The 20,250-nt window shown below is 41.3% G+C and overlaps 1 protein-coding gene across 2 annotated transcripts in view; it reads left to right on the forward strand.

The window, feature by feature from the left end:
* Positions 1 to 20,250, forward strand: part of jarid2b (jumonji, AT rich interactive domain 2b) — a 114,845-nt gene that overhangs the window by 77,090 nt on the left and 17,505 nt on the right. For both annotated transcript variants that reach the window (XM_034161360.1, XM_034161361.1), the window contains one exon: positions 1,632 to 1,864. In XM_034161360.1, the coding sequence (XP_034017251.1) occupies positions 1,632 to 1,864 (233 nt within the window). The remainder of the gene's footprint in view (positions 1 to 1,631; positions 1,865 to 20,250) is intronic.

Genomic DNA, 20,250 nt, shown 5'->3' on the forward strand with positions numbered 1-20,250 from the left:
ATGCAGGCCATGTAGCTACATATTGATATAGCTAACTTTAACATCTTTTTTTTTTTTAGAGGCTTGATTTCCTGCTCAACTCCCCTTATCAAAGTGACAGAATTTAATATCTCATTGAGCCAGGGGCCCATGAGACCTAGATGTGCTCAGTTATGGTTATAAGTGGATGTAATCATACAGTGCAGTGCACTCAGTCATGCACACATGCTGTAATGCAGAGAACACGCTCCAGTGCTCAAAAATGCACATACAAGCTATTAATGCATGTTGTTTAGTGTACATACTGTGCAGTGTACTGTATGCACTCTGTGTCGGTATTTGTGCTGCACTCTTTCCATATGTCTTGTGCATGTTAGTATTAATAAGCAATGAAACATTAATTCCAGCCTCATAAAAGCTAAAGAGAAACCCATAGAGTGTGTTTGTTCATTGCTTCAGTCTTGCTTAACTCTCTTAACTTCAGTTTTGGGGTTGATATGGGCTGCACTTTTTTTTTCTTCTTTAAAACAAGATCATTGACCTGTAACAGACGTTTTCATGTACACCTTAGATCTTGCATATTTTGTTGATTGGAAAATATATGATAGCTAGAAGCCCATCAGTACAGTGTTTGCATGGGCCTTTCCATTTGGTTGCTGTGGTTTGTACTAGGATTTGTGAGATTTCCTGCACGATAGGGGGGTACTGAGTAGGGCTGGGCGATATGACCTGAAATTCATATCATAGTATAAATTGAATCACTTCATGGTAACTGTATATATCGTGATATAAATTTAAGTGCAAAAATTCTAATACACGTGTTTCTGATTGGGTCTCTTTGCAAAGGTAAATTGATAAAAAAAAAAAAGAAAAGACAAAAAACAAAACAAAAACAGATGTCATGTAATTTTGAACATTTATTGTGCAGATCTCAAAACGACAGTTACAAAACCTACCTGTTGAATATCAGCTGGCACACCCCCTCTGAATACATGAGCCATTTTCAGGACAGTCACTGGTGCATTTCCTTAGTTCCAAGTTCGGCCCTCGATCTACCTTCTTGACGCTCTTAGTTGTCTCCCTGTTGCAACACACCTGAATCCAATGTAAGGCTCATTAAAAGCTTGCTAACGAGTCTTTCATTGGATTCAGATGTGTTTGATCAGGGAGACAACTAAGAGTGTCAGGAAGGTAGATCTCGAGGACCGAACTTGGGCACCCCTGTCTTAGAGTATGAGTTGTCTTCAGTGTGTAGATGCTGAGTAGACTGAGGCGGCATGGTTGATTAGTGGTTAGCACTGATGCCTCACAGCAAGAAGGTCGTGGGATCCTGCCCTTTCTGTGTCTGTGTGGGTTTCCTCCCACAATCAAAAACATACTTATTTAGGGCCTGCTCCTTTCTCTGCCCCTGAGCAAGGCAGCGTCTCTACATCTGGGGTTGATCTCTGCTCCTTTCTCTGCCCCTGAGCAAGGCAGCGTCTCTACATCTGGGGTTGATCTCTGGGTGCTGAACTGTGGATGCCCACTCCTCCTATATATGCTGTACATATGCAGATGTATTGTCATGTATTTTATAATTTGACTTTGAATTGCATATACAATTAAGAACGAAGCAACACTTTAATCGGATTTTGTTTTGATTTGCCCACCAGTGTTCAACAGCCACAGTAAAGCAGGCACCAGAGAGAGTCCGAGGGCCAAGGCTCATTGCAGGGAGACACCTGCCCCGCCACTGCCACCTCCTCCGCCTCCACCTCCGCCCCTCCTGAGGGAGCGCAGTGAGCGGGCGGAGGCACGGGAACTGGCTCGGGCCATGGCCAGTGGTCGTGCTTCAGCTGCTAATGGGCTACCACCAAGGAGAGCTGCTGAGGAGCTTCGTAAGCAGGTAAAGCAGAAAGCACCAACATATTACAGTACAGCGACCTTTAAATGTCACAACAAGAATGCAAATACATAGTGAAAGGATTTGCAAGCTTCCACTTTGAGACCACAGTGAGTTGTTGTCACTGTGCTTTAGCTTTAGTTTGCAGAATTCTGCTTGAAGTGGATATGGTGGTGCTGTTGAGGTATAATTACACGTGGTTAGTCATTCATGCTGTCCGTGTCGTCACACTGACTGCACAATCTTGAAATAGGGAACACATGGAACAATCACATAGAAGTTTGTCACTGCAACATTCCTCCAACAACCATGATAATTGCCCTTTCCCTTTTACGAGGTCTGTCCGTAAAGTATAGGTCCTTTTTATTTTTTTCAAAAACTATATGGATTTCATTCATATGTTTTTACGTCAGACATGCTTGAACCCTCGTGCGCATGCGTGAGTTTTTCCACGCCTGTCGGTGACGTCATTCGCCTGTGAGCACTCCTTGTGGGAGGAGTCGTCCAGCCCCTCGTCGGAATTCCTTTGTCTGAGAAGTTGCTGAGAGACTGGCGCTTTGTTTGATCAAAATTTTTTCTAAACCTGTGAGACACATCGAAGTGGACATGGTTCGAAAAATTAAGCTGGTCTTAAGCGCGGTGGCACAGGAAAAACACCTCCGTGTTGATAACCATTTGTTAAAATCCAGTTGCTTTTGATGGCTTTCAGTGGAGTGAGTATATGAGAAATTGTTTATCAGCTGGAGATGTTCCAACTTGTCCTCAAGGCTTCCAACAGAGGTGTGTTTCCTGTGACGGAGCATCGCGGCGGCTGCGAGCCGACGCTGCAATCCGCCCGCACGTCCTTCATTAAAAAAAATCTCCTTTAACAGTGGAATATCAATCAACTTCAATCAACTTTTTTCTTGTATAGCGCCAAATCACAACAAACAGTTGCCCCAAGGCGCTCCACATTGCAAGGCAAGGCCATACAATAATTATGAAACACAGTCTACGTCTAAAGCAACATAACCAAGGGATGGTCCAGGGTCACCCGATCCAGCCCTAACTATAAGCCTTAGCGAAAAGGAAAGTTTTAAGCCTAATCTTAAAAGTAGAGAGGGTATCTGTCTCCCTGATCTGAATTGGGAGCTGGTTCCACAGGAGAGGAGCCTGAAAGCTGAAGGCTCTGCCTCCCATTCTACTCTTACAAACCCTAGGAACTACAAGTAAGCCTGCAGTCTGAGAGCGAAGCGCTCTAATGGGGTAATATGGTACTACGAGGTCCCTAAGATAAGATGGGACCTGATTATTCAAAACCTTATAAGTAAGAAGAAGAATTTTAAATTCTATTCTAGCATTAACAGGAAGCCAATGAAGGGAGGCCAACACGGGTGAGATATGCTCTCTCCTGCTAGTCCCCGTCAGTACTCTAGCTGCAGCATTCTGAACCAACTGAAGGCTTTTTAGGGAACTTTTAGGACAACCTGATAATAATGAATTACAATAGTCCAGCCTAGAGGAAACAAATGCATGAATTAGTTTTTCAGCATCACTCTGAGACAAGACCTTTCTGATTTTAGAGATATTGCGTAAATGCAAAAAGGCAGTCCTACATATTTGTTTAATATGCGCTTTGAATGACATATCCTGATCAAAAATAACTCCAAGATTTCTCACAGTATTACTAGAGATCAGGGAAATGCCATCCAGTGTAACGATCTGGTTAGACACCATGCTTCTAAGATTTGTGGGGCCAAGTACAATAACTTCAGATTTATCTGAGTTTAAAAGCAGGAAATTAGAGGTCATCCATGTCTTTATGTCTGTAAGACAATCCTGCAGTTTAGCTAATTGGTGCGTATCCTCTGGCTTCATGGATAGATAAAGCTGGGTATCATCTGCGTAACAATGAAAATTTAAGCAATACCGTCTAATAATACTGCCCAAGGGAAGCATGTATAAAGTGAATAAAATTGGTCCTAGCACAGAACCTTGTGGAACTCCATAATTAACTTTAGTCTGTGAAGAAGATTCCCCATTTACATGAACAAACTGTAATCTATTAGACAAATATGATTCAAACCACCGCAGCGCAATGCCTTTAATACCTATGACATGCTCTAATCTCTGTAATAAAATTTTATGGTCAACAGTATCAAAAGCAGCACTGAGGTCCAACAGAACAAGCACAGAGATAAGTCCACTGTCCGAAGCCATAAGAAGATCATTTGTAACCTTCACTAATGCTGTTTCTGTACTATGATGAATTCTAAAACCTGACTGAAACTCTTCAAATAGACCATTCCTCTGCAGGTGATCAGTTAGCTGTTTTACAACTACCCTCTCAAGAATCTTTGAGAGAAAAGGAAGGTTGGAGATTGGCCTATAATTAGCTAAGATAGCTGGGTCAAGTGATGGCTTTTTAAGTAATGGTTTAATTACTGCCACCTTAAAGGCCTGTGGTACATAACCAACTAACAAAGATAGATTGATCATATTTAAGATTGAAGCATTAAATAATGGTAGGACTTCCTTGAGCAGCCTGGCAGGAATGGGGTCTAATAAGCATGTTGATGGTTTGGATGAAGTAACTAATGAAAATAACTCAGACAGAACAATCGGAGAGAAAGAGTCTAACCAAATACCGGCATCACTGAAAGCAGCCAAAGATAACGATACATCTTTGGGATGGTTATGAGTAATTTTTTCTCTAATAGTCAAAATTTTGTTAGCAAAGAAGTCATGAAGTCATTACTAGTTAAAGTTAATGGAATACTCAGCTCAATAGAGCTCTGACTCTTTGTCAGCCTGGCTACAGTGCTGAAAAGAAACCTGGGGTTGTTCTTATTTTCTTCAATTAGTGATGAGTAGAAAGATGTCCTAGCTTCACGAAGGGCTTTCTTATAGAGCAACAAACTCTTTTTCCAGGCTAAGTGAAGATCTTCTAAATTAGTGAGACGCCATTTCCTCTCCAACTTACGGGTTATCTGCTTTAAGCTACAAGTTTGTGAGTTATACCACGGAGTCAGACACTTCTGATTTAAAGCTCTCTTTTTCAGAGGAGCTACAGCATCCAAAGTTGTCTTCAATGAGGATGTAAAACTATTGACAAGATACTCTAACTCCCTTACAGAGTTTAGGTAGCTACTCTGCTCTGTGTTGGTATATGACATTAGAGAACATAAAGAAGGAATCATATCCTTAAACCTAGTTACAGCGCTTTCTGAAAGACTTCTAGTGTAATGAAACTTATTCCCCACTGCAGGGTAGTCCATCAGGGTAAATGTAAATGTTATTAAAAAATGATCAGACAAAAGGGAGTTTTCAGGGAATACTGTTAAGTCTTCTATTTCCATACCATAAGTCAGAACAAGATCTAAAATATGATTAAAGTGGTGGGTGGACTCATTTACTTTTTGAGCAAAGCCGATAGAGTCTAATAATAGATTAAATGCAGTGTTGAGGCTGTCATTCTCAGCATCTGTGTGGATGTTAAAATCGCCCACTATAATTATCTTATCTGAGCTAAGCACTAAGTCAGACAAAAGGTCTGAAAATTCACAGAGAAACTCACAGTAACGACCAGGTGGACGATAGATAATAACAAATAAAACTGGTTTTTGGGACTTCCAATTTGGATGGACAAGACTAAGAGACAAGCTTTCAAATGAATTAAAGCTCTGTCTAGGTTTTTGATTAATTAATAAGCTGGAATGGAAGATTGCTGCTAATCCTCCGCCCCGGCCCGTGCTACGAGCATTCTGACAGTTAGTGTGACTCGGGGGTGTTGACTCATTTAAACTAACATATTCATCCTGCTGTAACCAAGTTTCTGTTAGGCAGAATAAATCAATACGTTGATCAATTATTATATCATTTACCAACAGGGACTTAGAAGAAAGAGACCTAATGTTTAATAGACCACATTTAACTGTTTTAGTCTGTGGTGCAATTGAAGGTGCTATATTATTTTTTCTTTTTGAATTTTTATGCTTAAATAGATTTTTGCTAGTTATTGGTGGTCTGGGAGTAGGCACCGTCTCTACGGGGATGGGGTAATAGGGGGATGGCAGGGGGAGAGAAGCTGCAGAGAGGTGTATAAGACCACAGCTCTGCCTCCTGGTCCCAACGCTAGACAGTCACAGTTTGGAGGATCCCAAAAAATTGGCCAGATTTCTAGAAATGAGAGCTGCTCCCTCTAAAGTGGGATGGATGCCGTCTCTCCTAACAAGACCAGGTTTTCCCCAGAAGCTTTGCCAATTATCAATGAAGCCCACCTCATTTTTTGGACACCACTCAGACAGCCAGCAATTCAAGGAGAACATGCGGCTAAACATGTCACTCCCGGTCTGATTGGGGAGGGGCCCAGAGAAAACAACAGAGTCCGACATTGTTTTTGCAAAGTTACACACCGATTCAATGTTAATTTTAGTGACCTCCGATTGGCGTAACCGAGTGTCATTACTGCCGACGTGAATTACAATCTTACCAAATTTACGCTTAGCCTTAGCCAGCAATTTCAAATGTCCTTCGATGTCGCCTGCTCTGGCCCCCGGAAGACAATTGACAATGGTTGCTGGTGTCGCTAACTTCACATTTCTCAAAACAGAGTCGCCAATAACCAGAGTTTGATCCTCGGCGAGTGTATCGTCGAGTGGGGAAAAACGGTTAGAGATGTGAACGGGTTGACGGTGTACACGGGGCTTCTGTTTAGGGCTACGCTTCCTCCTCACAGTCACCCAGTCAGCCTGCCTTCCCGACTGCACGGGGTCTGCCAGGGGGGAACTAACGGCGGCTAAGCTACCTTGGTCCGCACCGACTACAGGGGCCTGGCTAGCTGTAGAATTTTCCACGGTGCGGAGCCGAGCCTCCAATTCGCCCAGCCTGGCCTCCAAAGCTACAAATAAGCTGCACTTATTACATGTACCGTTACTGCTAAAAGAGGCCGAGGAATAACTAAACATTTCACACCCAGAGCAGAAAAGTACGGGAGAGACAGGAGAAGCCGCCATGCTAAAACGGCTAAGAGCTAGTAGCTACGCTAAGCTAGCGGATTCCCAAACAGGGAATCCGACACTAGACAGGCTGTGGAGCAGCACAGGTAACGCACGACAACAGCGCTAAATAAAAATCCACTGGACAGGCTGTGGAGCAGCACGGGTAACGCACGACAACAGCGCCCAAAAAAATAAAATAAAAATCAAAATCCACTGGACAGGCTGTGGAGCAGCACAGGTAACGCACGACAACAGTGGTAAAAAATAAAATAAAAATCCACTGGACAGGCTGTGGAGCAGCACAGGTAACGCACGACAACAGTGCTAAAAAATAAAATAAAAATCCACTGGACAGGCTGTGGAGCAGCACAGGTAACGCACGACAACAGCGCTAAAAAAATAAAAATAAATAAATAAATAAAATAAAATAATAAAATAAAAATCCACTGGACAGGCTGTGGAGCAGCACAGGTAACGCACGACAACAGCGCTAAATAAAAATCCACTGGACAGGCTGTGGAGCAGCACGGGTAACGCACGACAACAGCGCCCAAAAAAATAAAATAAAAATCAAAATCCACTGGACAGGCTGTGGAGCAGCACAGGTAACGCACGACAACAGTGGTAAAAAATAAAATAAAAATCCACTGGACAGGCTGTGGAGCAGCACAGGTAACGCACGACAACAGTGCTAAAAAATAAAATAAAAATCCACTGGACAGGCTGTGGAGCAGCACAGGTAACGCACGACAACAGCGCTAAAAAAAAAAAAAATAAATAAATAAATAAAATAAAATAATAAAATAAAAATCCACTGGACAGGCTGCGGAGCAGCACAGGTAACACACGACAACAGTGGTAAAAAATAAATAAAAATCCACTAGACAGGCTGTGGAGCAGCACAGGTAACACACGACAACAGTGCCAAAAAAAAAATAAAATAAAAATCAAAATCCACTGGACAGGCTGTGGAGCAGCACAGGCAACGCACGACAACAGTGCTAAAACAAAATAAAAATCCACTAGACAGGCTGTGGAGCAGCACAGGTAACGCACAACAACAGTGCTAAAAAATAAAATAAAATAAAAATAAAAATCCACTGGACAGGCTGTGGAGCAGCACAGGTAACGCACAACAACAGTGCTAAAAAATAAAATAAAATAAAAATAAAAATTCTCTGGACAGGCTGTGGAGCAGCACAGGCAACGCACGACAACAGTGCTAAAACAAAAAAAAATCCACTAGACAGGCTGTGGAGCAGCACAGGTAACGCACGACAACAGTGCTAAAACAAAATAGAAATCCACTAGACAGGCTGTGGAGCAGCACAGGTAACGCACAACAACAGTGCTAAAACAAAATAAAAATCCACTAGACAGGCTGTGGAGCAGCACAGGTAACGCACGACAACAGTGCTAAAACAAAATAAAAATCCACTAGACAGGCTGTGGAGCAGCACAGGTAACGCACGACAACAGTGCTAAAACAAAATAAAAAGCCACTGGACAGGCTGTGGAGCAGCACAGGTAACGCACAACAACAGTGCTAAAAAATAAAATAAAATAAAAATAAAAATCCACTGGACAGGCTGTGGAGCAGCACAGGCAACGCACGACAACAGTGCTAAAACAAAATAAAAATCCACTAGACAGGCTGTGGAGCAGCAGAGGTAACGCACGACAACAGCGCTAAATAAAAATCCACTGGACAGGCTGTGGAGCAGCACAGGTAACGCACGACAACAGCGCCCAAAAAAAATAAAATAAAAATCAAAATCCACTGGACAGGCTGTGGAGCAGCACAGGTAACGCACGACAACAGTGGTAAAAAATAAAATAAAAATCCACTGGACAGGCTGCGGAGCAGCACAGGTAACACACGACAACAGTGGTAAAAAATAAAATAAAAATCCACTAGACAGGCTGTGGAGCAGCACAGGTAACACACGACAACAGTGGTAAAAAATAAAATAAAAATCCACTGGACAGGCTGTGGAACAGCACAGGTAACGCACGACAACAGTGCTAAAAAATAAAATAAAAATCCACTGAACAGGCTGTGGAACAGCACAGGTAACGCACGACAACAGTGCTAAAAAATAAAATAAAAATCCACTGAACAGGCTGTGGAGCAGCACAGGTAACACACGACAACAGTGCTAAAAATAAAATAAAAATCCACTGGACAGGCTGTGGAGCAGCACAGGTAACACACGACAACAGTGGTAAAAAATAAAATAAAAATCCACTGGACAGGCTGTGGAGCAGCACAGGCAACGCACGACAACAGCGCCAAAAATACAATAAAAATCCACTGAACAGGCTGTGGAGCAGCACAGGTAACGCACGACAACAGTGCTAAAATAAAATAAAAATCCACTAGGCAGGCTGTGGAGCAGCACGACAACAGTGCTAAAAAATAAAATAAAAATAAAAACGAAAGCGTTAGCAAGCTAGTTAGCTTGCCAACGCTGATGAAGGTTAGCTGATAAAAGAGCTCCGTCGCGATGCTTCGACCGTTAGAGGTCTTCTTTAGGCGTTGGAGCACGGTGAAAAAGTAAAAAAAAGTAAAAAAGTCTTGAAAAAGACTGTTAATTCAAAGAACTCAAACAGCTCAGTTCAAACAGCTAACAGATACAGCAGAACACCGCTGTGCTCCGGAACCAGAAAAAAGTCCACCCTCCACCACAATAAGGATATCCGGATAAAATGCTGAAACCGACTTCTTCTGAAACTTCTCTGTTCTCTCACGACGTCCTGCATCAACAGAGCCTGAAATGTGGAGGTTTTAAGCTTGAAACAGGCTGATGACGGTGCCTGAGAGCACTGCGCGACGTCTCGCACCGTGAAAAGTCCTTAAAGCGACATAATCACCTCAAAATCTCTCATCAGCTGTTAAAATTTTCACTGAAGACCAGCTTAATTTTTCGAACCATGTCCACTTCGATGTGTCTCACAGGTTTAGAAAAAATTTTGATCAAACAAAGCGCCAGTCTCTCAGCAACTTCTCAGACAAAGGAATTCCGACGAGGGGCTGGACGACTCCTCCCACAAGGAGTGCTCACAGGCGAATGACGTCACCGACAGGCGTGGAAAAACTCACGCATGCGCACGAGGGTTCAAGCATGTCTGACGTAAAAACATATGAATGAAATCCATATAGTTTTTGAAAAAAATAAAAAGGACCTATACTTTACGGACAGCCCTCGTATTTGGACATAATGATACCATCACTGAAATATGTGTCAAGTTGACCCAAACCTAGATATTTATTCATCAAATATTGAAAGGATTTTCCAAAAAGAAATACACAAATGATCAACCAGTAACTGTGAACACGCACCTCTGGCCTTTGAGCAACAAGAGTTCAGGTCTGGAAATGAAAGAAACTGACAAGCAAGCTCATTTAAAGCGATATGCAAGGATGCTTATTCGCCGTCTTTGGACGGTTTTCGTCTTTTTGTAAATTCTTGCCATCTAAAAGAACGCTCTTGTGAAGGTAGTAAATGCGCAACAATGTCTCAATGTTCCAGACAATTTCCTGCCTGCTTCCCACGCCAAATCTCATTGCATCGTTCAACAGATTTTCTACCCCGCCAGTTTCTCATAGTTTACTTCAAATATTACACAAGATAAATACAGGTATGGCAATAATATAAGCTGTGAAACAATCAAGAAATAATGGTTTACTTCTCTATTATATTTCCATACAGAAATGGCCTGGGGTGTCTAAAAGACAACCATGCCTGTTTCTAATCCATCATCAATCCAACATCCACTATTTATCCTGCAGGTGGTAGACATGTCTGTAGGATATTACATAAGCAAATCAAAGTTGCTTTTTGAATTGATGTGGTGCTCCACAACTCACTCAATGTTAATGAATTTGTCCTTTTATAAAAAATGCTATTTTAATTGCGTAAGTTACAAGATGATAGTTTGGAGTTATTTTGTGAATAAATGGGAGAGGATGGAGTCGATTATTGTTCAACACATCAATCCATCCACGTACTGTGTATTGCAGGTCTCTTATTCTGAAGGTAATACATGTATCTCTTAAGGCATGTTGGAAGTTTACTTTTAATTTAACGCTGATATCATTTAAACAAGTAAATTCTGTGATATTTTGGTATTGTTGTATGATAAATGTAACGCTTAGTAAGGTTGGGTGTCGAAACCTGGTTCTCTTCGTGTATTGTTAAGAAATGCTTCCATCCACCAAGATCAATAGCCTTTTTGCTTAACGGTTCCCTTATTGGTCCTTCAGAGTGGCCGTTGTTTTTGGGGGGTGTTTGTCAGGAAAATGATCATGTTTCTACGTTGATTACAGAACCCCTGCAGGGTCTGTTTATGCAGCATGGCTCTTCTTTGAAGCTTGAAGCATTGATCTGGCCCGCTGCTTCTATGGTTTTATTTCGCTTTATCGTAATTTTTCCCCGCTGAAACCCCAAAGAGCACGTGTGTGTGAGTAATATTTACCTTTTTTTATGTTAAATCAACCTGTTATGGTCTTCTGAAACAATTGATAGATGCATTTTATAACTTAAAAACGGGACCGATGCTAATGTGTTAGCATGTCTAAGGCATTGTCAATGTTAAAGTTAGCATTAAGCTGTTCGGATCTCAGCACGTTTGTGTACATTTGTTTTCTGTATAATAATTAATGGCTCAGCGTTTGTTGTCGTAGAAGAGTCAAATGTATTACAAATTATAATTTTTTTAATTTATTTTTGTTTAGCTATTATTAATAATAATAAATAATAATAGCAGCAACAATAATAGTAATAACTAATAATGCTACAATACAATTTTAGAGAAAGAGACAACCTGATTTAAAAAACAAAACAAAATATAAAACCAACTAACGTTGAACATAAATATAGAAATAAATGTTTTCTGTGAACACCTAGTGACTCTTACACCTCCACTTCATCCGTTTTATTTAAGTTTAATGATGATTTGTCAAAACCTATTTTCAATTTGTTAATTACTTCAGTGACTTCCTACAGAACTATCTGCCAAGCTAGAAAACTCCTGCTTCTTAGTAAGGGCAGAATATTACTGGAAAGAATTTGAATAAGGAAAGTTGTTTTTTTTCTTACTAAAACAGATGCTGCAATCACTGCAGTTTATTGTCTGGAATAGTCCCAGATTCCATTTCAGAGCTTCTAGAATTCAAAAATTTTTGTGCGGGTGGTGTTGGGGGGTAATTTTGTGTTACAGCTTTTTTTTCAGGTAAATATGTTTAGTAATATATATTAACAGGTGGTGGTAACAAGCTAACATGCTGGTGGTGATATGGTTATTCCATTTTAGAATTGTTTTGTAGACAGTTTAAACTGTTTTGTAAACTATTGTGTTGCTATATTCTGTACACGCTCCTTCAGGATGGCACAACATGTTGTGCCATACTGCATGAGATCCCAAGAGAAATTTAACAGCTGTTTCAGGTCCAAATTTAGTCCAAAGAATGCACCACAGGGCACTTATATTCTCAAAATTTCATGGGGGGGGGCCTCCACCTTAGTTTTCCAAATGCCTACGGCGTTCAGGGTAACTTTTGCTGTCTTTAATATTATAGATGAATCACATTGCCGTCTTTTTTTTTTTTTTTTTTTTTTCCTCCTAAGCATCCATGTATATGTAACTTGAACCAGACATATGCAGAGAGAGACAGTCGGGGAAGGGAAAAAGTCTGCTTGGCTGCATTGACACAAAGTCATTACCACAGGGTTGTGTGGCCTTGTGCCAGTGTCTGTTTTAGAACATAACTGCTGTAAAACTATCAGAAAATACCAATTTATTGCTCTGGGTTAGTAAATTTATTTGTAGAAGCTGCTTGCTCTCTGTCACAGACCCCATTCACTCAATCATCTCCCATGTGCTCTTTTTCTTTGCTACGTTTTTGCAGAATCCTTTCTGCAGAGTTATGTGATGGACATAATATTAGAAAGGTGGGATGAGAGTGCAAGAATACACAAGTATGGCTGGGCTATTTGCATCTTATATAGTAACAGCTATGAAACAATCAAGAAATAATGGTTTACTTCTCTGTTATATTTCCATACAGAAATGGCCTGGGGTGTCTAAAAGACAACCACGCCTGTTTGCAATCCATCATCAATCCAACATCCACTATTTATCCAGCAGGTGGTAGACATGTCTGTAGGATATTACATAAGCAAATCAAAGTTGCTTTTTGAATTGATGTGGTGCATCACAACTCACTAAATGTTAATGAATTTGTCCTTTTATAACAAATGCTATTTTACAAGATGATAGTTTGGAGTTATTTTGTGAATAAATGGGAGAAGATGGAGTCGATTATCGTTCAGCACATCAATCCATCCACGTACTGTGTATTGCAGGTCTCTTATGCTGAAGGTAATACATGTATCTTTTAAGGCATGTTGGAAGTTTAGTTCAGTCTGTATTCTGTCACAATTTTCTCCTCCCTTCTGACAGTTGTGTGCCCATTTGCTTTTACAGTTCTAAGTCACCACTTGGGGCAGTGCTACATGATCCTGCTAGAAAACGTAGTGGTAGAAGACCATACTGTAGTTAGCTGAGCATAATGTTGGTTAGTATATTACATCTCCTCGAGGATGTTATACAAGAAAATACCTCATCTTACTGTGTACTATTCATCAGCGTTTCTTGGTGTTTGGTATAAGTATGTAGCCATTACTTGGTTGTGGTTCCTGTCCACCTGGGCAGCGCTGTAGCACAAGCAGTTAATCTGCTTGCCTCCTAAACTGAAGGTCTCCAGTTCAAGGCCACCATTCTCCATCTACATCTGGAGGCACACTAGGAAGAGCATCCGATGTTAGATTAGTGCCAGATGAACAAGACCGTGAGCAAAAACTGAAGCTCGCACACCTGTCTCTTGACCACAGTGGGAACGTCGACCAGTCAGTTGCACATCAGTGCTTCAAAAATCCTGTTGTCATTATCCCTGATTCTCACCTGGTAGAGCAAAAACCAGCCTTTTCTTGGTGCTTGTTTTCCCCCTTTTCACATGCTTTCTGCACCTTCTCCCCAGTGTTTCTCTCCTTTCCTCCTCCTCTCTGTTGTGTCTGGGAGAGTAATGATTGTGTTTTGGCCTGCCGCGCCTTTCACTATATTTAGTAGTTCTGGCTAGCGGCTATCAAAGTCCGCCTCCCTGTCCACTTAGCAGGTTTCAGAGAACCCAGCAAAGAAGACAGACAAGTAAAAACAGTCATAGTCATTTTGAAAAAAGCTCTTAATTATGTCCGTGAATCAAAACCAACTGTTTTCTCAGGGTACACATTTTCTTCTCCATCACAGTTTTGTCTCCCTACTTCAGTCTCTTTTTTCCCCCCTTCGCTACACTGCAAAATTTTGTCGAGGATATTTGTCTAATTTCTATTCAAAATAATGGAATTTACACTTAATATGCCGTAATAACGTAAGTAAAAATTTTGGTAAGACATAAGGACTTTTTTTTTTTTAAATAATACATTTTAAGTCATGAAAAAAATGTATTGGAAACAAATTGTTTGGGTCATATCTGAGATGAAATGAGCTTTTTTGAATCAAAGGATTTCATAAGATGCTGAAATAAGTGAAAATCCATTTAAGATTTCTTGGAATAAGGTTGAAAATTAGTTAAGGAAACTCATTTTGAGCCTTATTTTACTATTATTAAGAAGCATGGAATATTTTACAAACAGCAGCTTAAAAATCTTATGGTTAGTCACATACAACTCAAAATAAGATGCTTCAAAGACTCTTTCACTGAAGGTGATTTTTCAGGTGTATTTCCAGTACGTAAGATATGTTAAGACAAATCAATGTCTTTGTTTTATTACTTATGATTTACATTTTAAGTCATTAGTTCAAAATTGAAAATCAAAGACACTTACCACCTGCCCTGTGGCCCACATTTTAGGAATTACTGATCGGAAAATGAATCTTGATATCTTACTGAGTGATTGTGTCGTGTATTAAGTGTAGTTTAGATGTTTTGACTACAAATTAGACAAATGTACTTGCTAAGATTTTGCAGTTTGACTTTACCGCCTTTAGCTTTTTGTTTATGACCAAGTTGGTCTGTGTTGCTGTGCTAATCTGCTGCTGTTGCTGCTACAGACTTGGCCATGTGCTTCAGGTTTTTAAAGTCACCAGAATTGTTGGATAAAACCAACAATGAATCTCAATGAGAGCGACTGCCTGCCAAGACAAACTTTAGCCTCACTTACTCACTTGCCTTTGTTCTGCGGCACTTCCTTCTACTGCCTCTCTTTTTCAATTTGCTGTTGGCACCTCGCGTCCTTCATTTGATTCTGCTTACACTCTCTTTTTTTTATTTTGGTCTCTGCCTCTCATCCCACCTTTCTATCATTCCATCTCCGGCTGTCTTTCTTTTCATTTTCTCTGCTTCTGTGTCAGACAAACACATCGGGCCCTTGACAACACGGCTCCAGTCATTTGGAAGGATTAGTGCCTTTCCCGTCCCTCCGCGCTCTCCTTCCAATTAGCATGAGCAGTACGTGCGTTAAACACACTTATACACACAGCCGTGAAAATACAAGCTAAGCCATATAAAAGGTTAAATGATTATATCGCCGTAAAACCAACTAGACCTTGTGTATGTAAAACCGAAGGGTAAAGGCATTATCATAATTCAATCCGCCATGATTCAGTTCTCCTTAATTTAATCTCTGCTTGTATCAACAGAATGCCCGTGTGGTAACAGGACCTTTTTATAAAACAGCATGTTTCTATCCAATTTAATTAAATAAGAAAAGCGGAGATGTCAGCAAAGCTGCGAGTGCTGTTGCGCTGATGCGTTATTAATCTCCCTGCACATCACAAAAAAGTTTTAAGTTATCGATTGCAGATCAATCAGTAAGCATTAACTGCCAGATGAAAACAGTGTAGTGTCTGTGTGTGTAACCATCTTTGCTGCACAAAGTTCTGTTAGTGCATTGTGTTGTTGTTGTGGGACTATAGTGACCTTTTTTTAAAAGTCAGTCTGCCTGGGGCTACTTTGCATCACGCCCATAATGTACAGAGAATCTTTAAGGCATAAGATTAATGCTTCCCCACTAAGCTGTTCAACCGTCACTCCACAGCGTCGCTAACACGGCTGTGCAAGGATTAAACTTTTCTCCTGTAGCCTGATTCTCTGTTATACCTGAGGGATGGTTTGCATCATCCCCCCCCCCCCCCCGCCCGCCAGGCTTCAGCCCGGCTATAGCAACACGTGATGTCATCTAGACCCACCTCCCTCTCCCTCCCTCTCCATCATGCTCACGTGCGACTGAAATCCACTCCAGAACTGTGTAAGGCTGCCTGTGTGCATGTTCTACCCCCCCCCCCCCCCCCCCCCCCCCGCTTCATTCTCTTGTTCTCTTTGTTGTCTTTGCTTGTAAGAGTGGCTGTTAGCTGGAGTAAAATTATATATCCATCTCAGCACTGTTCTTTCTCATATTTTCAGGCTTTTCCCCCCCTCATTCTTCTTTTCCAGTAGATCAATTTTATTAGAGGAGACTTGCAAAGGTCCCCTGAGGAGAATGGGTCCAGTGAGCCCCCCTGTGGCATGATGCAGTCATAACAACTGTGTCCGGGTCAACGCTTCGTCAGCAAACTGACTCGACAGTAAACATCTGAACAAATGCTGCTTATGCAGTTAGTTAAGGATAAATATGATATGAAATGTGAAAGAAGCTTTGACATTGAACATGTTGATCTGCCCACAAACCAGGATACATATGAGGTTATACATTAGATTGACAATGGACTATATGCAGTGGCAGCTCCAGAGATATGTGTTGGGGGGATATAAGGGTGGATTGACAGTTTTTCTAGACTTGGTTGGAATATGCAGTTTAACTACTGTATACATGGTATTTATTTACACATACAACACACAATTGGAAGAACTGACAGTTTACATTTACCCTTCTAACCCAACAAAAAATGCAAATGTGAAAAATTTGAGATCATGTACAGGTGGAGCAACAGAAAACATACACAGCATACAACAAGTGACAGTCAGGATGGAGACTGCTGTTTGGCACACAAAAGTAAACGGGATAATGGAGCATAAACAATGACACATTGATGCGATGGAAACTGGAAGCACTATAGGACCAGATCAGTCAGGGAATGTGAGAAGCTGAAGGATTTTGTGATCAAAATTCCCCTCATCTGAAAATAATTTGTGTCAGGACGGGCGACTGCCCGACAACCCTAGCGGCTGGACCCGCAATGCAGACTCCCGGACTTGGTGTTGGAGTAGGAAAAAACATGGTCTTTATTTCAGGCTTAGGTTCGGTGCACAGGTGGTCAAGCAGTGGAGCAGAGGTACAATTGGGGTCAGACAAAAACGCAGTCATGATCAAGCAGGGGTCAAGGCACGAGCAAACACAGTAATCAAGGTCGAGGCAAAAAGCATGGTTGAGGAGAACAGAGCAATAATCAGTACATGGCTTGGCAAAACAGGACTGAGAACAAAAGGCTGGGATGTGTGCAAGAAGCGACAACAAACTGGCAAAGGAGGAGTCTAAATAAGCAAGTGTTAACAAGTTGCACGTGAGGAGAAGGATCTAGAAAGAGGGTGTGGCTAGTGAACAGAGTATAGCTGGTGCAAGAGCGTGAGTGAATAGAAACAAAACAGACTGAATCAAAGGCAGGTGCAGGGCATGGAGTGAACCTAATTAACTGGGCGTGGGGGAAACTGAGAACTATGAACAAAAGTAAAATAAAAACTGAGGGCAGAATAACATAACCAAGAACAGGGTTTGAACATGGGGACTGAAAATGGAACATAAATACTTAAGCAAAACTAAACTAGGAAGACAAGGTGGTAAACAAGCTATAAGAAAAACAAACTACAGAAGGCAAAACAAACAAGTGAAAAACAATGATCAATAATGCAACCACAAACCGGCAGAACAAAACTAGAATGGAACTGGATTGTGGCTCAATAATGAAAAATAACACAGAAAAAGAACAGAAAAAAGAACAGAAGATAACCACATGATGACAAAAAATAACTAATACATCAAAGCAGAAAGTGATGGACACAACAAATAAAGGTAGCCAACCAGAGACCCTGTTGAGAAGAACCTGCCCATATTTCACACAAAAGTTTTACTGGATATCTGATGGACATGTAAGATGATGCTACTTGGATCTACTGTGTCACCTGTCAGTTCTAACATTCTTTATAGTTTCAGCATTTATAAAATACACCTGTGGGGAGACTGACAGTTTTATCATGGCCTTATGAGACTCTGTAAATTTATTTTTTTCCTAGTTGTAAGTATTCACAGTTCCAAGTTTCCACTGAATGCAGCATGAGTTTCAAATATCACACGTGCTTCTTCCATCATGTCATCTGCAATATCTCAATGTGAAATCACTGTATTTGCCAGAGATTCCCCCTCCCCTGAAAAAAATGCTTTACCAGCTATAAAATTAGCTGTAATTTTGCAAAAACAACCCTCCAAAAACACATCAATAAAGATACTCTATAAAAACTACCAGCTATAAAATTAGCTGTAATTTTGCAAAAACAACCCTCCAAAAACACATCAATAAAGATACTCTATAAAAACTACAGAATGCAACACAAAGTACATTTTGTCTATTTGTGAAAAATAGCACTTTTCTTAAAGATCTGAATTTTTTAAAGCCACCTGCTGACTTATATTAGGTGTTTTATGACTGTTCTACTTGCACATCCTGTCTTTATGCACACATTGTTGCATCTCTATTGGAGTCTTCTCTTTTTTCTTTTTTTTTTTACTCCCACCCCCTTTCCTCTTTTTCCCCTGTCACCATGTGTTTGTCCATTGTCAGGTGCGGGGGAGGTGATTGACGGAGACGGGGTTAGATTTCATTCCCCCCTTATCTTTTAATGGCCTGGTCTTTGTGTCGGCCCCCCGCCACCTGAGACGGACGCCATACAATATGCACACACACATACACTTGCACACATACATTACAAGGGTGACACAAGAGCCCTTCAAAGGCAAACCTGTCAATGGGCCGGCTGTCACCTCCCTCCTGTGGCGCCCCAACTGTGATTGATACCTCCATCTCCTCCAACCTCACTCTCTTCCTGCTTCCAGCTGGTCTACACAGAGCGACGGTAACGTACTTTAGGTAGAAGGGAGCTAAATGTAGATTTACAACTTTCTGCTTTTGAGAATTTGGCGCATTGTATTTACACTTTTTCAAGTCCATCCATATTTAGTCTGATTCCTGCCATGTTTGCTAATAAGTAGAACACAAAAATGTTTGTTTTAACACTTGGCTCTCACTGCGGTATTGTATCACTTCCTGTTCCGGAGCACAGCGGTGTTTTTCTGTATCTGTTAGCTGTTTAATCTGCGCAGTTAGATTGATCTAGTTATCTAGATTACGATTTGTTTCCCAGTGTAATCTTTACGTGCCTTAACTAAAGCACTCCTTCTGCTGAATCACCTCTAAATTATTTACACATTATTCACTTTGCGTGTTTTTAGGAATCCGCTAGCTTAGCGCAGATACTAGCTCTTAGCCGATTTAGCATGGCGGCTTCTCCTGTCTCTCCCGCACTTTTCTGCTCTGGGTGTGAAATGTTTAGTTATTCCTCGGCCTCCTTTAGCAGTAATGGTACTTGTAATAAGTGTAGCTTATTCGTAGCTTTGGAGGCCAGGCTGGGCGAATTGGAGACTCGGCTCCGCACCATGGGAAATTCTACAGCTAGCCAGGCCCCTGTAGTCGGTGCGGACCAAGGTAGCTTAGCCGCCGTTAGTTACCCCCTGGCAGATCCCGAGCAGCCGGGAAAGCAGGCCGACTGGGTGACTGTGAGGAGGAAGCGTAGTTCTAAACAGAAGCCCTGTGTACACCACCAACCCGTTCACATTTCTAACCGTTTTTCCCCACTCGGCGACACACCCGCCGAGGATCAAACTCTGGTTATTGGCGACTCTGTTTTGAGAAATGTGAAGTTAGCGACACCAGCAACCATAGTCAATTGTCTTCCGGGGGCCAGAGCAGGCGACATTGAAGGAAATTTGAAACTGCTGGCTAAGGCTAAGCGTAAATTTGGTAAGATTGTAATTCACGTCGGCAGTAATGACACCCAGTTACGCCAATTGGAGGTCACTAAAATTAACATTAAATCGGTGTGTAACTTCGCAAAAACAATGTCGGACTCTGTAGTTTTCTCTGGGCCCCTCCCCAATCGGACCGGGAGTGACATGTTTAGCCGCATGTTCTCCTTGAATTGCTGGCTGTCTGAATGGTGTCCAAAAAATGAGGTGGGCTTCATAGATAATTGGCAAAGCTTCTGGGGAAAACCTGGTCTTGTTAGGAGAGACGGCATCCATCCCACTTTGGATGGAGCAGCTCTCATTTCTAGAAATCTGGCCAATTTTCTTAAATCCTCCA

Source organism: Thalassophryne amazonica, chromosome 20 (genome assembly GCF_902500255.1).
Source record: "Thalassophryne amazonica chromosome 20, fThaAma1.1, whole genome shotgun sequence".
NCBI classification, from domain to species: Eukaryota; Metazoa; Chordata; class Actinopteri; order Batrachoidiformes; family Batrachoididae; genus Thalassophryne; species Thalassophryne amazonica.